General features: G+C 45.5%; 1 protein-coding gene across 2 annotated transcripts in view; it reads right to left on the minus strand.

Annotated features, from left to right (window-relative positions):
• Positions 1-17,221, minus strand: part of LOC144127807 (uncharacterized) — a 1,292,097-nt gene that overhangs the window by 40,655 nt on the left and 1,234,221 nt on the right. For both annotated transcript variants that reach the window (XM_077660737.1, XM_077660738.1), the window contains exon 18: positions 3,814-3,887. In XM_077660737.1, the coding sequence (XP_077516863.1) occupies positions 3,814-3,887 (74 nt within the window). The remainder of the gene's footprint in view (positions 1-3,813; positions 3,888-17,221) is intronic.

Below are 17,221 nucleotides of genomic sequence, written 5' to 3' on the forward strand. Positions count from 1 at the left end.
TAAATTTTTCCCACTTTATAAGCCCACTGTTACCTTTACATATTTATCTTTTACAAAATTAAATACTCCATCTTCCACTTCCAATGTGCCCCGTATGCCCCACAAATCCTCTTGCATAACGTTGTCGCAGGCCCCCCTGATATCCAGAAATGCTAGCCATATGGGCCTGTGTTCCTTTTCAGCAATCTCTATAGACTGCTTCAATGAAAACAGATTGTCCTCAAACCTCCTTTGTTTCCGGAAGCCATTTTGTAGCACCCCTAGCACCCCCTCGGTCTCCACCCAAGCCTGCAGGCGGTACTTTATAATCTGCATCACCGCCCTGTAAACCACAGATTTCACTGTTATGGGACGGTAGTTATGTCAGCTTTGTCCCCCTTTGCCTTATATATCATATTCATTCTGCTTAATCGCCATTCATCGGGGGCTTTGCCATCTACTATCATTTTGTTCACCACTTCTATTAATCTTTGCTTGGATTTTGGCCGTAGCTTTTTTACTGAAGTAATCGGAGTACCATTTCGTCCTGTCGACATGGTACTAGGAACCTTCTCCTCTGCCCTTTCATACTCTGCTTTCCCAAGCGAAACAATTGCGGTAACCGGTCTATCCTCCTTCGATAAATTGTGGGCAACATTTCTTTCCTTCTTAAATTTTTCTGTCATCCTTGTTTCTGTATGTTCCATTGCTTCATCTACATATAGCCAAACACACTGTTCTGTAACAATAAGTTTTTGCTCTAGCTTAGTCTAATTACTCATGGAGTTGAGATGTTTCCAAAATTTCTCAGCTGCTTTTCTATCCTTTTTATTTACTTTGGCATACATTGGGCACTCGTTCTTCTAAGTTTCTCATTGATCAAATACGATGCTTCCCTTCAACACTTTATGAAGGTATCCCATTTTCTGTCTACTTCAGCTGGTTCCTCCTGGTTCCCCTCTTATTTGAATATCTGTGTTCCCTGGATGCTTCCTGACGTCTCTCTTTGGCATTCTTGACCTCCGCATCCCACCAACTGTTGGGTTTGCGTCATCTTTTCCCTTTTGGCTTGATTTCCACTTTAGCTAGCTGTAGCTCAAGTAAACGAGTTAATATGGTATAAGTCCATTCTGTTTCATTATCTTCGAAAATTGCTTTCTCAATTTATTCGGCTGCTGCTTCCATTTGCTTTTCTGAGAAAAAGTCCCCGTCTGATTGTTCATCTCGCTTCAGTCCTACATTGGTTTCTCTTCTGAAACTCAACTTGATACGTTTGATTCCGCTGAGACCAGGACGCCCCCTGGCGCCGAACGGCAGACTATTCTTATCGCATCCACCCCTTTTATTACAGGGAGCCAAAACAATGTTGAGATGAGTAGCGCAAAACAGGTCGTCAAACGCTTGTATTTCGATGCAAAATAAGAGTACAAGGTGCTGTGAGAGCGGGTAGCATTTCCCTAGGCACGCCTTCACCAGGATCTTGCCTAGAATCGGTGTTAGATTAGCTTGAAGGCCCTCATCCAGCTCCCTTCCAAACAGCGTAGGACACGCGCCCTTCATGACAAACAGCGGCAACTCGCGTTCACTGTCGCTAAGTTTGACAACTGCTTCCAGCTTTCTGAGGACGGGTTTCATGTCGCGGAAGAAACTCCTCAGCTGCACACGCGGTGGCTCCAATGACGTCCACGGAAAAAGCTCGTTGAACTTTCCCTCGTTAATTGTTGATACACTGGCGCCGGTATCCAACTCCATGTCTAGCGTCACGCCGTTGATTACGGCCGCAGAGGAGGAGTATGATAAACTTTATTGTCATCGACAAAAGTAGCGGATGGTGTGGGGTTGTAGCCCCATCAAGTTGCCATGGGCCCGTGGAGCTCGGCGACAAGGCGCTAGGCTTTAAACTGACTGTTTGAAGCGCCCCCAGGTCGAAAGATTCGTGCTCTTCAGCCGAGACAGGCAATTCGTCCATGTTGTGCACGCGACCAGACCCGCTCCAGTCGTTTCTTCTTCCAGTCTACAATTTGCAAACTTTAGCAAGGTGCCCTTTCTGGCGGAAGCTGCGGCAGATTGTGCTCCCGTTCTGCACAGACGGGCAGAATGACCTCCCCCGCAACGAAAGCGACCATTATCATTGCCCCCAGCAACAGCGTTCGCTTGCTCTCAGGCTTCGTAAGATAGCATCTGTGCTTGCTGACAGTTCAATGCGCGTGAACCTTTGCGCGCAGCCTTCATAGCCACGACGGTGCACATCGCAGTTCCGAAAATCTAATCCGTCGTTTCCAACAGCCGAATCGGCATGGTCACGTTGTTGGTGCTGCTCACAATCTGGTCGCGCAACATGCGCCCCCGAAATGTTGCGAAATTGCAGTCTTCAGTCAATTTCTTCGATGACTCAGTATAATCACGTAAGGTCTTCCTTTTTTCCGATGCCTCAAGAACTTGAAACTCGCCAGCACTGCAGATACGCGAGGGGCGTAGTGCTTGCCCAGTATGTTGGAAATTTCAGGCGTTCGATGTGCTCTGCCGGTGTGGTTCGTCAGTCATCCTCATCACCATTTGTTGTAGCTGCGTAGTCCAGGATCATGCCGGCAGCCGGACTTCATGAACAGCACGCACGTACGAGGGGCGGGAACCGCCGTGGTCAAACTGGGTCACGTGCGCCATATTTATTCTGTTGAAACCAGGATGCCCCCTGGCGCCGAACGGCAGACTAATCTCATCACAGGTTGTCTATATCACCCCTGCCCACCGCCCATGTTCTTTTCCTGCTTCCCGCTTTGTTTTCTATTGCACGCTGCGTTGGCCACCAACGTTAGCCGTATTATTTCATGTTGTATGGCTTGCTACCCACTCCGAATTTTCATTCATGAGCAACTGGTCGCCGACAACTACATCACTGTGGCATAAATAAAGGGCACGACGTTATCAACCATGCAATGGCTACCGGGGCACAGCGGCATAGCAGGCAATCGCCGCGCCGATGAGGTCGCGTGAACTGCTAAACGCGACGGCGATTTTGTGTCGATCCCCATTTCCTGATCAGACGCAGCGGGCAGGCTTCGCACACTTGCGCAGGACATCCTGCTTGGCAAGTGGAATTCCGGCCAATTTTCTCATTCAGGTTTCAAAGCCTTGCACCCACATCTCAAGCCCCGGCTTCCATCCGGCATACCATGACGAGAAGAAGCTTTGCTGTGTCGCCTGTGGCTTGGTGTAGCTTTCACCAACCTTTACTCGTTCTTAACCGGTATGGCTGATAGCCCTGCATGTGCCATCTGCGGGTATGACGAGACTATATCCCATATTCTTTGTGACTTCCCTGACTACAGCGCCGGAATGCAGTCTCTCTGCCGTGCGCTGGAGCGTCTAGACCCACGCCCACTGAAAAAAATGAAGATTCTCGACCACTTGCCGCGGCGATCGTCGGCGGTGAAGGCTTCCAAGGCACTGCTCCGCTTCTTGCGAACTGCTGGCCTGCAGGATAGGCTGTGACTTTTACGAACGCTAACTTTTCACTGTGACTCTCCTTTCTCTTTCGTTTTTATCCCCTCTTCCCTTTCTCCCCGTGTAGGGTAGCAAACCGATTATTCTTCAGGTTAACCTCCCTGCCTGTCCTCTTCTTCCCACTCCTCCTTCGAGTTCTCATTGCCAGCCTTTTCGTTACCCTCCAAGATGAGGGCTCGTAGGTGTATATTCCCTCCCAATGCTATGGAAAATGTTCCGTCGTAGCACCTTCAAAGCCAAAGCTTACGAGTGTAGCGTGTGCGGAGCCTGCGTGATGAAGTACACTGCATAGCAACAGCGGTCAACGTTGCTGGTCTCCGTGGCGCTTACCAGTCGCCAGCTCCTGAAACACTTTGCACCTGCTCGACCTTCGTGGCTGGATAGTGCATCACAGTGGCGGCTTCCTGCACAAAAACAAAAAATGAGACGGCTACGTAAGGCAACGCTTGCAAGAAGGGGCTGGAGTACTTTCGCATGTGAGCACCCATGCGTGCCCGCCCTTACAAACGTCATTCGCCCACACACACGTCGGTCAATGGGCGCAGTGCTTCGCGAGAAAAATGGCGTGCCGACTGCAAGTAAGTTTTCATGGCGACAGTGCTCTCACTCTCTGATCACAAAAACCTGCGTTTTTGGACACGGCACTGCTGTTCAGGCACCAGGGAAATGAAGTTCTTTGTGTCGCGCCGGTGACATCGGTATCCAGTCGCACCTTCAATTCGCCTTAGCCTTGAAGAGTTGTTCCTGCAGGGTATTTGATTTAAGCTGTTTTGTTCAGGCGGTGGTGCATGTCCTGTCGGCCGAAAAAAATTGCGGGATCTGCGATGTGTGGCGCAGCAATGTAGTTTGGTTCGCTCCGCCACGCATCGCAGATCCCGCAAACGTTTGCGTTGCATAAGAACTTGCTTTGGGGCTAGTTGGTTCATGATTGAAGTTCTGAAAGGCGCAAAAGACACACACCGGAAAACAGTGGGATGATACAAACTTTTGCGGCCGACAGTACATTAAGCACCACTGCCTAGTGTATCGTTTTGATTGCGAAGGCTCACTAAGCGATCCTCTCTTCAGTGTCACTGGTTCGAGTCCTTTCTATGGAAATTTTTCCTGTGCTTGTGTATATTCCCAGGTAGTAAGACATATTCGAAAACTATTTTCGGGGAATAAACGGTTTAAACTGAATTTTGGTGAAATTTCAAGTGCTCATAATGTCATAAATGAATGTCTGCGAGGTGTATATTAAAAGACGCATCTTATGGGGCATGCTTTCCTGCAGCCGAGTTGCAGATACTGTGATAAAGTCAGCCCTATAATTGGTTGCCAGACATTATAAAAGGGTTTTAGCGCCAAGGCGTACTATACACAAAAAGGAAGACAACACGGGCGCATTTGAACACTAAGGCTCTTAGTTGAGCTGGTCGGTTGTAACCACAAAGGTTGCTAGCACATATAAACAGACACTGACAAGAGAGGGAAAAGGACGCACGCTAGACTCTCAACTGAAACTTTACTACTAACCGGAGGAAGTATTTATACATTCACTGTCTTGATTTTTTTTCCTTCTTCTTGTACCACTGGTGCCACCTATCAGCTCCTATTTCGTCATATGAAGAAAAATACAACGGAACAACAAGAAAATTGATGCCGGCGACAGTGAGAAAACTTAACAGATAAAACTACACACTGGAAAGGCAGGCCATATAGCATGAAAGACACCTACAGACGTCAAACATATAAAGGCATGAATTAACAATAACAACTGGAGACTGAAAAGTCATCAACGCAATGCTATAGTGGAAATGAAAGACATAGACTTCGCGCATGAACTTGTGGAAACCTGTTCCCCCCTCCGTTTCGGCGCGGCCGACCATCTCCATCGTCGTGCGTCAGGACCGCGCCGGCGGGGCGAGGAGGGAAGTCTCCCTCATGGGGGAAGCGCAAACAGCGATGGGAGCGCCATCTCGTAGGTTACGCGGATTTCCGCGGAGCCGTTCAGGGTCTCCTCGGAATCCGGCCAGCGTCGTGAGCAAGGCGGATTTAAAGTGGTGGCGAAGGCTGGGCCGAAAAGTGGTTTAGCGCGACTGCAGCACAACCAGAGGATGGGGGGCAAAACACTCATATAAAGAAATGATAAAGCTACAAAATTGGAATGTAATCTGCCAATAGAAAAGAAAAAATATATTAGCACCTTGTTTTATGAAAGAGGTAAGTCATTTTATTAAAACCTGGCAAATTTTGTATTTTTGCAACACTCTTGACCTGCCCCCTATTCATGAGTGTGCGGTGCATTACAGCGCGTCTTTGCAGGCCTTGTTTCGATACCCGGCTAACCCGGCCACAGTGGCGGGAGCTTACGAAGCGATTTCTTATCGCCAGCTGTCTGCGATGGCGCGCCTGGTAAAGCGTATAAATTTAGCTCGCCGGTCTCAAAATGCTCCTTTTGCGAAGTTTTCGTCGTCCTTGCACGTCGCTTCTTTGTCACCGTTCGGTAAGATTTGCACCCCGCTGCACCGCTGCGGCAGTTTTCTCCGTTTTGTCGTTTCCTTCGGCGTGCGGCCAGTGCGAAGTCTTTTTCCGTCTTTGCACTGTGACTATTGAGATGATTAGCCAACTTAAACAATACTGCTTGTGCTGCCTGTGACATGTATTTTTTGTTTGTGGGCCAAGGGTGTGCTTTGCGACTGTATTTGTTTGGTTGCTGCAATAAACAATGAATATGAAACTATGCAAATCATACTTGCCGTACACTCTATTGCGAACTGTGCACTTGAGCCAGTGCTTTGTGCATCATACCTTGCTGTACTCAAAAGCTCTCAAAAGTACTAGCACCAGTATTTGCACTACGAATCATGCATGCTTCGCCAGTGTCTGGAAGTGTTGCTGCCTTTCTATGCTGCCCCTCCTTTACCAGTCACTTTCATTGCGTTCCCAATTGCACATTAACAAGGCCATAACTAGCAGGAACTCGAGCACATTTGACTGGCAAAGGTTGGGGCGCGCTGAAAGGCAGCAACCTTCGAGAGGTACGGGCTCGAAAACGCGGATTCTACAGAAAGACCGCTTTATAATTCGCGCCAAAAGCATACGTATGCGTGACGTCATTCTACGTCACGTTTGCGTAGTTTGCCCCCCAAAATCCAGGGGGCGCTGAAGTGCCCACGAGCCGCCATTTTTTGGACCAATGGGCGTCTATGGAGCCTTCGCTACCAGTGTACATCTACCTTGTCGTGAGCGGTGGCAGCCGCACGCTCTCACCACCTTCCGCGGCATGCGTTCGGAGATTCGTCGTGCCTTGCCGCTGGAAAGTTAGTCAACTTCAACTTTCTGGCGGACGAGCGGGTCCGGCCGGCGACCGGATTGCAGCTATTGGCTGCTTTTCCCGTGACGTCAGTGATGTCTCGCTTCTGCCGGGTCAATATGGCCGCCCGTCGATTGAACTGGGGAGCGAGGCCTGGGAAGTGGCAGTTTTGTCGCGAAGCATATTATATTGGCCACCTGCTGATGTTACGAGTGTTCAGAGCGACTGCGCACTTCGCCGCGTGCAGCAGTGGCGAGCGACAGTTCTCCTAGTTGAATTCTGTAATCATCTACGGTGATGCAGTTGACAGAGCGCCACTTCAAACCGATGCAAGACCTGTGCAGTGGCGGTGTCACGAAGTGTTTATTTCGAGCTGTTTGTGGTTGTTGCAAGCGTTCGTAATTCCTGCGAGGATCATCACGCACAGCGGCGAGTAACAGCTGCTCACTGTGAATTTCTTGTGCGTGCATGAGCTGCAGAGCACCGTGACAAGTGTCCGCGTAGTGAACGTGATTGCGATCGGAGCGAGTGATTTTACGTCAAGGCAGCAAAATGTGCACCTGCGAGAGCTCACGACGGCCGCCGTGCTTTCCGAATGCTGAAATGAGGTGGCGTTGCGCAGCTAGTCGCATTCGTTGCGGTGGTTGCAGCGATCGCGGCCACACGACGTTATTTCTGCTACGTATTCATTACCATTTTGATCGCGATTCTTGTGGGCACTGTGCTCGAGCACTGTTGTGTCTGCGACGTGACACGATCTTGGCTGCATGGCCGTCGGACTGTTTTCTGCGGCGAGAAAAACAACGCCGCCATCCTTTTGTGTCTTGGTGCTCCATTCAGTACATGTTGTCATTATGGGTGCTCGGGTTACGAGTGGCCGGCGGCACTGTGTGACTTGTGTGAAAACATGGGTGTGCAGTGCAGATGTACCTTCGGGGCGTCATTTCTTTTTATTTCCTGCCGGCTGTGCGTACATTTGTCTGCAATAAATATTTGCGCGATGAATGGGTGACTCAACACTTCCTCTAGCCATTTCGGTTTACGTTGTGACAACATGGTATTACGCGATCACGAACAAGAATCATTGCCGCATTTAAATCGCGGCTAGTTCACACTGTAGAATCCCTATGTGTTCACTCATGAGTCTGCTTTTCAATGAGCATTTCACTCTGTATTACGCAAAAAAAGCTGCGGCTCCAGCCTATGGGGTCAAAACTGTCCACAGAACAAGTTGGGCATAATTTGAAGTTGAAGTGGAATCTTGGTTTCTATTGTAATCAGAAAAATGCGGTGATCTTGAAGCGCCTCATGAACCGTGACACTGTTTGTTGTTGATTTTGCTCACGGTCCCTTTCGATTGGAAGATGAGCTGTACGAAAGTGGATGTGTGCACAATGCTATTGTTGCAGAGCAGCTTGTGAACTCTGCTTACTGGTGTTAAGCGGTTGTTCAGCAGGACTCCCTGGGACAGCCGTACCAGTTTGTTTAACAACACATTTTCGAAGCCTTGAGAAGGAGATGTCAGAATGCACATGCACCCTGCAACCTTCATTTACCTCTGACTGCTTGCTACGGACTTGATTACTTGTCTGCCAAGTGACGGCAACGGCGAGCACAATCAGCTGTGTGTCGGCAGTGTAATCATCCTTACATTTTACAATAACAAAAATTTGTTTGCTGACTAATAGATGCATATTTGCACCTTCCCCAGTGATCGGCTAGGTTTCCTGGCCCACTTATCCATTCACATTTTTGTGGTCACGACAGTACCATTCCTGCACACATTCAAAGCTACAATAACAAGGCTTATTTCAGTTCTTTGAAGTGTGCTAAGCATTGTTGCATGGTGGTTGGTTCTGCAATACCGACATTGTCCTGTCTCTGAGAGTCCTGTAGTATCAATGGAACCATTGACCTGTCAAGGCAAAGACCGCATTTCATTTTAACCCATTCCTTTACTCCTCGGATTGAATGAAATGGCTGTTGCTGCTTGCATTAGCAGATTCCCCGCTTTCCAGCAGCGCCTAGTCCTTTTCTTGCCCGCTGCGCATGCATGAATCAGGAGTGTTGCATTTTTCTTTTCTTCTGCGGTGTGCTCAGCATAAAGAGTGGTAACCTAACATTGCGGTCTGCGGGTAGGCATATGAGAGGTTATAATATAAGCAAGCGATTCTGTTGTTTTAATTTTAATCAGGTTATTTCATTTTATGCATTGAGCAATCCAAGCCAGGATGAGAGTCAACGAGCCCCGGCAGTGATATTTACACTAGAAAGAGAAGCTCTTTGGCAACCAGAAAGTGTGTGAGCTGGTTAGAAGTCAGTGTGCCTGGCAGTCCACAGGTTAGCATTGTGCAGACAGGGGGGCAAGCATTGTGATGGCAATTCCAGTGTGCAAGAAAGGTATATGATTCAGGCAGCGTTCGATTTATCTGCTGAAATCCAAAGTTTTAAGTCTTTCCCCTCTTCACATTAATGGGATAAGAACACATGCGACAATGGGCTGTACGCATTTTCACTCTGTCCACTCTGATCGGCAAGTTTCTATGTTAGCAAAGCGTAAGTGCATTGAAAAAAGTTTTTCCCCAGAAACACTGCTAATAGTTTCAGTCCATATTAATGAGGACTGCACTAATGAGGAATGGCTGTATATGTGAAAGTATGCTTAATTTCCTTAGTTCTGATGATGACACAAGTAATTAATCTGTGTTATTTTTAATACGGGACTAAAGAAGCACATTTATCTTGCAAATTATGAAGATGATTAGAAGCATGCGTTGTATGGCACAGCAGTTTGTTGGTTGAAGAATAGCGCTTGGCTTTACCTGGCACCACTTAATACAGCAGATTGGAAAATGAGCCCTGTAGGGCACGTAAACGTGTGTTAGGAACAAAGTCGATGGAAAACAGCACCACTGCACATAGTAGCAATTCTTGCTCTGTTGTCCTCGTCTCTTAGCGCAGTTTCAACATGCAAACTTACCGCCAGCTGGCCCGACAGTACACTCGTACCAAGTTTTGTGAAATTTGTAGCAAACATCAACAGGACAGGAAGCGCGGTGTACGCATATCTAGTGCATACAGTGCAGATAGCTTGCTGCCTCATCATAGCTTGGCCCCTCTATGTTTCTTACCCGTCATTAGCCAGCACCTATGGCCCTATTTATGCCATTGCCATGTGCTGCAAATCACCAAACACATTTTGTACTCTTGCCCTGCTAGATTTTTTTGGCCAATTAAGTTGCTTCATCCAAATTGGCAACTTTTTAGAGAACATTCCTGCAATAGCCAACTTGCTCTTGTTCTTCACGACTTGCACCTTGACTGCAATATCCCCTCGTTGCTTTTTTTCTTGGCTTTGAAAAAGCATGTGATTCGCTTATTTATGTACGGCTTTTTTTGCCGTGCCTTAACTTGTATCCAATAGCTCTAAACTGGATCCAAGCCAATCGTCGGCAGATTTCCCTTGCCAACTCTTAAGCATCCTGCCTTTTCCTGCAGTCTTGGATGTCCCCCAAGGCATTGCCCTTGAGCCACAGCTTTTTACTACCCACATTATGACTTTCCCTTCAGTGTTTTGCTACATGCCTTCACTGATGGCTATATTAAGGGGTCTGCCATCTTGGAATAAACACCTATGTTTTAGTTCTCCAAAACAACATTTTGCATGCTCTAGAATCGCCTGTTTGGTAATATTACTAAGAATGCACTCATATTTTTTTTATTGTCGGCAAAACTACATTTTGCCTACTTATAAGGCCTTACCGAGAAGGTATATTCACTGGATACTGGTTGAAACACTCAGCCATTCACATGGTTCGCAATGTAGCATGGTCTCACCACATAATGCTTATACGCCCTCCGACAACCTAGGATATTTACGCAATAGCACGCACTTAGCATCGCCGCCTTCCAAGTTACTTGCGTTCAGATTCCCTGTGTGGCATCACCTTGGGCGTTCTAATGGCGCATGGCACAAACCGAACTTAACTAAAATCCTAGAATGAGTTCAGACATGGGCCCTTGTTTTATTTTCTCAGACTATTGTTGAAGCTCCAGTTTCACAGCGCCAAAGGTGAATCTTCAAATTTCTTCATGTCGCGCAGAAACTGCAGGGTTTTTTTTAACTCTTTACCGTCACATAACCAACTAATTTGTTCTGACTAGCCGCACTAGTACTGTTGTGGCTCAGTTAGCTCATGCCACTGCATTTCAAGATTGATTTTTGTTTTTGCCACTAAAGGCTGGAATGGCCTGGAAACCTCACATGGCTTACTTACCCCGTGTCCTTTGGGCTGGTCACTGCAGAAATCCACCCAGTATATGATGATGTTCATCCATTTAAGTGATTCCCCCAAGGCAGAGAATATTTGCAATAAGGGGGTAAATACCCATTAATGTCCACCCAAGTGCAGCCATAAGGCCGCAAAGAAGAGCTACAAAGCTTTCCATTGTAGCCGTATGGCTGTGCTTGGATGCTAATGGTTGATTACTTCTACACAAAGCTGACCACTAAGTACTGTCATTTAGTACTGTTTAGGTATAATAAATGTTAAAATAAATTGTCCTAATGAAGTGCTTAGTCGCTTGCTCAGCTCGGTGAGTCAATACAATGCTCTCTTACGCGTAAGAACTTTCCTCACAATCTATTTCAAGTAATACTGGGGCAGATTTACAGAACAGTTTTGTCGGACGGCATACAGTTGCATTCACGCTAACTTGCACACTGTGCACAAGCTAGGTCTAGCCAACTGAACCGGTGCACTGAAAAGCTAAGCATGCACTATTGTGCCTATCTGTGTCAGATTTTTCTTGGTTTCTCTCTCTTATCGTCTCTTCAGCTAAGCAGATCATAAGGCAGTTTTATTGTCACTAAATGATATTTCTTTAAAGCATGAAGATGCTCTTCATTCCTTTCCAAATTTTTCACGAGCAGATAATGAGTCCATCATTGACATTCTTGACCTTCGTTATGACGATTTCCAAACGAATCCTTGCAGTATTAATGACTTGTGGCTCATCTTCAAGAACATGGTTCATGAATGTATCCGGTGTTTCGTGCCGAAGATATCTAAGCAGTCTTGTAGCCGCAACCCTTGGATCAGCAGAGAGACGCTGCACTTGCAACGTCGACTAAAACGTCTTAAAAAGCGAGCGAGATCAGCCACCCCTTCCATAGTCCGTGTTATTGAGGAGGTGTCACAACAATTAAAAAATCAGACTTTGCTTGACAAATAAAGATAATTTGGTGTCCAACTCCCATCATTTATTAAAAAATCTCCTGAAAAATTCTGGAGGACGATTACCCCGAGTTCCCGCAGTGCCGACATGTTTGTAATAGATGGAAAATGTATTCGCGATGATAATGCAGCCTGTGTAGCCTTTAATAACCACTTTAAAACTGTTTTTACTGCAGACAATGGTCATCTCCCATCTTTCAGTCTGTCTTTACCCCCTATACCTGATGTTACCATATCTGAAAATGGAGTGTTCAATTTACTTCTAAATCTTGATGTTAAGAAATCGTTTGGCCCAGACGACATCCCAAATGCCTTTCTGAAGCAGTACGCGCAATGGTGCTCCAAGTATTTATGTGTCATTTTTAGAAGGTCTATAGAGGAAGGCGCCCTACCCGATGACTGGCGAGTTGCCAGAGTTAAACCTTTACATAAAACTGGTGACAAAACACAGGTGCAAAACTATCGCCCTATTTCACTTACTTCCACAGCGTGTAAGATACTTGAGCACATTATTCATAAACATTTATCTACCTTTCTTGAAGAACATAACGTAATATCGAAAGCTCAACATGGTTTCAGGAAAGGATATTCGACATGTACACAGCTAATACAAACAATTCATGATTTTGCAGAAGCCATAAACGAAGGAAAACAAACTGACGTAATATTTTTAGATTTCCGCAAGGCCTTTGATACGGTTTCTCATAACAAGCTAATATATAAATTGAGTTCTGTAATAAAAAACGATAAACTAATAACCTGGATTAAGGCTTACCTGACAAACAGGTGCCAGTTTGTTACACTAAATGGTGCACTCTCACATTGCATTCCAGTTGAATCGGGAGTTCCTCAAGGATCTGTGCTTGGACCGCTTTTGTTTATTATTTATATTAATGATATCGTCCAAGATCTCTCTGTTAATGTTAAGTTATATGCCGATGATTGTGTCCTCTATGAACGAATTAACTCAAGTGAAGATCAAATCAGGCTAAATAATGACTTTCGGAAGGTAATGCGCTGGTGTGATAGGTGGCAAATGGTGATAAATTTTGATAAAACAGTATATATGAGAATAACGCTTAAAAGGAATCCTCTTCTCTACCAGTATGGTACTTCCGATAGTGCACTCTCAGAGGTAACATGCTACAAATATCTCGGCCTATGGATTTCCAATAATCTTTCCTGGAACAAACATATTGATACCATCTCGGCAAATGCTCTGCGCAAAATATTCTTCTTGAGGCGTGCACTACGGTTCGCTACTCCTGAAGCGCGTTTCCTTGCGTATAACACTATTGTGCGGCCAATCTTAGAATATGCCGTAATGATCTGGGACCCATATACCAAGATTAACATTAACAAATTAGAAAGGATTCAAAAGAAAGCAGTAAGATTTATTTATAATTCCTATGGTCGCACTTCTATCACTAATCTTATTAAAAAGAGTGGCTTACCATCCGTTACTGATAGAAACCGTATCTGTCGTTTGAAATTCTTTTTCCAGTTAATTCATGGGCAATACAACATTGACATCTCGAAAATTGTTAGTTACTCTAGTGGTTATGCAACACGCCTGAGACATTCTCTTTCCGTAAAACCTTTATCCACAAGAACAAACTGCTACAAATATTCCTATTTTCCTAGAACTATTACCGAATGGAACAACCTTGCTGGTCATATAGTCGAAGAGAATAATTTGTCCCATTTTCGCTGCTGCAACAAGTGACGAAATTTTGAATGTTCGGTTGATGAGTAATTTGTTGAGATTTACTTAATTATATGCTTGGCTCTATGACTGCAGTATATATATTCTGAGGTTGTGAAAAGATACAGTACAGTGTGATGTACTAATTTCGTTGCTGTGACGCCTTGTCTGCTGTATTTCCTTTTTTTTGTCCTTTGGTGTTACACAAATTATGTACCCACCTGCGATGGTCTTGTTGTTATAAGACCGCAGTATTTATAAATAAAAAAAAAACACGCCACGTTCATAACATGGCTCAGTGAGAATGCTACAAATTGATGTTTATGCATGAGACTTTTATATATTCAGGATACTGTTAGCAGGGCTGTTGGTTCATCTTCAACACAAAAGCCGTCAAGTTCAATTTGCAGCAAAGAGACACCAGTAAAGACAAGTCATCACTGCTCCGACCCAGTCTCTGGCTTACGACCGGCGAAAGCTGGGCACCAAAGTGCTGGGGGCCAAACTGATACAGCTGGGCGCTCAACCCTGTCACTTGCTTGCTGGCTTATGACTCAGCTTGTCACACAGAATCTAGAGCATCTCCTTTGAGACCGAGACCACTACCCCCCCACGCTCCAAGGGTGTCTGGAAGTGCACGCCATAAGTGCGCGAAAGGTTACAGGTGAGCATCTAGACTAATGCTTGTTGTGCGGCTAATGCTTGGTGTAGGTAATCTCTTGCCTGTAGTGCCGTCATTTGAGCTTCATCGAACAGATTAGAAAGGACCTCTTCGGTGATGCACAGACAACTATATTTGTCTTACGTCTCAGATGTGCCCCTTGGTAGCCTCGAGGTAAGGTCCAAGATTTCGCCTACCCCTAGCGTATATTGAAGTTGTGCAGGTATCACCACAAAGGAAGCATCTCTGCCATGTTTTCCTGCGATTGTCCAAGCTGTCAACCATTGACCGCATTTTATTCAGCCACATCGTGCAGGTAAGAGAAAGCCTGTTTGCAAGACACAGCTGAAGAGGTTCTGTGAGTACAGCGTGCATTACCCTTGTCTAGGGCGCTCGTGCAGTCTGCACCGCGCAGTCAAAAGTGAAATTAGGGGTCTGTGGTTTTCGAGAAAATTTCTTGTGCCTACCTTGCTTGCAGTGCTTAAAGGACCATGTGGCTCTACTTCCGCTCAAATGTAGCCTTTAAAAGCTAGACGCTACGACAAGGTGTCGACTTTTGTCCAGTGGAAAACACCGCTCAGGTGCTGTGCACAATGGTGACGAAGACTGTACATACCATTCTTTTGTCTAAATTTATCGCACACTCCCGGCATTTACATACACCTCATTCTGAACGTAGTTAAGCCACAAAAGGCAAATGTTCTAAACTTGAGTTTATTTTAAGTTAGTGCACTTACAACTGGTTTACAAGCAGTCCTGTACACGTTACAGAAAATAAAGAAGATTACAATTACAATTGCTCCATCTGAAATGCAATAGGTTACAGTGGTAAATTACCGCCCCAGAAAAACAACTGAGTAGTTACAGAGCAGCAATCCTATACTATTGCGTTACTTTTGTACATCATTTACATCAAAGTCAAAGCTTCGATCACCAAGTGGCTCACCTAATAAACTCTGGCTTTCCGGCATTTGTGAAAGCCTCCTCTACAAAACAACAAACGGAGACACAAAATCGAAGCGAACAGCCACGTTCTTCTTTATTTCCACGGGCTGTCGCACAATAAGAAGAAGATGGCACATAGATATCACATCAACGCGGTTTTCTCTGCCCCGCAGAAGCTTGGAATGGTCTGTGCAATGCTTGGTGTAGCAATTATCACGATTTCAGAAACACGTCATCAAGTACACCAAATGCAGGCCAAAACTTATCTATAAGGTTCAAAATATAAAGGCGGTGGTTTCTTAGCATACCATTGTAACAGCTGCGGTTGTAAACCGCTCCTCAACAAAACCAAGTTTCTTGCATACGCCGGAGACAAACTGGAGCGAGAGATCGTCCAATCCTTTTTTTTTTTTCTAAAGCGGCAGAGAAGTATCAGCACACCCTCGGTTTCACTCCTAGATAATGAGATGCCATTTCTGGACGGACAAGCATAGGCTGCTTCTTTTTTGTGGAAGGTGGTTCCTGTCGCCTTTTCTGCGAGTTTCACACGTCTTCATTGCGGTTTGACCGGGATCGCCTTTTTTTTTCATTTTGAACACTGCTTTCCTACGAATGGCTTTAGGTGTTACACTGGTCCCTTGTTTTCACCTTTTTCTCCTTTGACGCAGCCTGGCTGAGAGATATACGATTATGCGCTCATAAACACAGGTTATTTATTGTTTATTTTAGGTCATAAGTTGGTTTTATATCAGTGCTCTTGCTTTTTTTGCGCATAACTGTGGCATGTGCTGTTAGTAACAATAACTTCACGGAGGGATATAGGTTTATCGCTTGATCGTGTGATAGATGTTGTGCATGGGTGATGGCTGCACCATCAAATGTGTCCCTTTGATGCTAAATGGATCGGTTTGTAGTCGGCGCCCGTCATTTATTTCTTCTCATCGCCCATGCCATCTTTGCGCTGTTTTAACAGCTTAAGGAAAAGGCAGTTTCTTTTTTTAATTAGAACGAATTTGCAAGGCACGACGTATTGCAAGGAGCATCCATAGATGGCGCCAGCTACACCAGGATCGATACCGCGGAAAGCGCAACACGTCAGCTGGTCATGCGCACCTTCGTGCGCGGCTGAACTTTCACAATCACATCGTCACGGTATCTTTTTTTTCAAAGAAGTAATCGACTACCGGCAATCGATTACAGAAAAACGATAACTGATTAACCAGAAACGTTTATGTCTGAAAAAGTAATCACTTGATTACAAGATTACATAAAAATGTAATTCATTACAAGTAATCGATTACAACTAATCAATTACGTACAACTCTGCTTATAAGTGGCTTTCTGTGTGTCGATGCAGGCTATTTGAATTTCGCTTCTGTGAAAGACCTCCACGGCGGGCGACTTGAATTTATGGTGAGCAATTGAACCGTACTCAAATGCCACTGATAATGGCATTATACGCATCTAATATTTTAGTCAGCTTGTTTTTGTTTCTTTTGCGCCTGCGTTGTCACTCCTTGCCATTGCTTGATCTTAATTGCTTCTGACTTCTGGTTGGCCGTTCCAGGCGCTCCTAACTGTGATAATATTATCCTAATATTTTATTCATTCCTGCCCGTAGCTATACGAGCTGGATTTGACTTGTGAGTGTTACCGTCTAGTTTACATCCTCTTCGCAAGGGAAGTGACTTTGGCAACACCCAACGAGCTCTTCACTGCCATCTACGTCGCAGCAACTTGCTTTTCAAAGCGTCCATTGCGAAACGATTTCCACTTTAACAATTGGTCGCTGCTCGTCACGTTCCCGCCATCCAAATGCACACCATTTTCAAGCCGACCGACCCAGAGAAGGTACCTCCTCCGCGGCTACTCACATTAAATTCCTCCTCTATCTG

The sequence above is a fragment of the Amblyomma americanum genome, chromosome 4, assembly GCF_052857255.1.
Source record: "Amblyomma americanum isolate KBUSLIRL-KWMA chromosome 4, ASM5285725v1, whole genome shotgun sequence".
NCBI classification, from domain to species: Eukaryota; Metazoa; Arthropoda; class Arachnida; order Ixodida; family Ixodidae; genus Amblyomma; species Amblyomma americanum.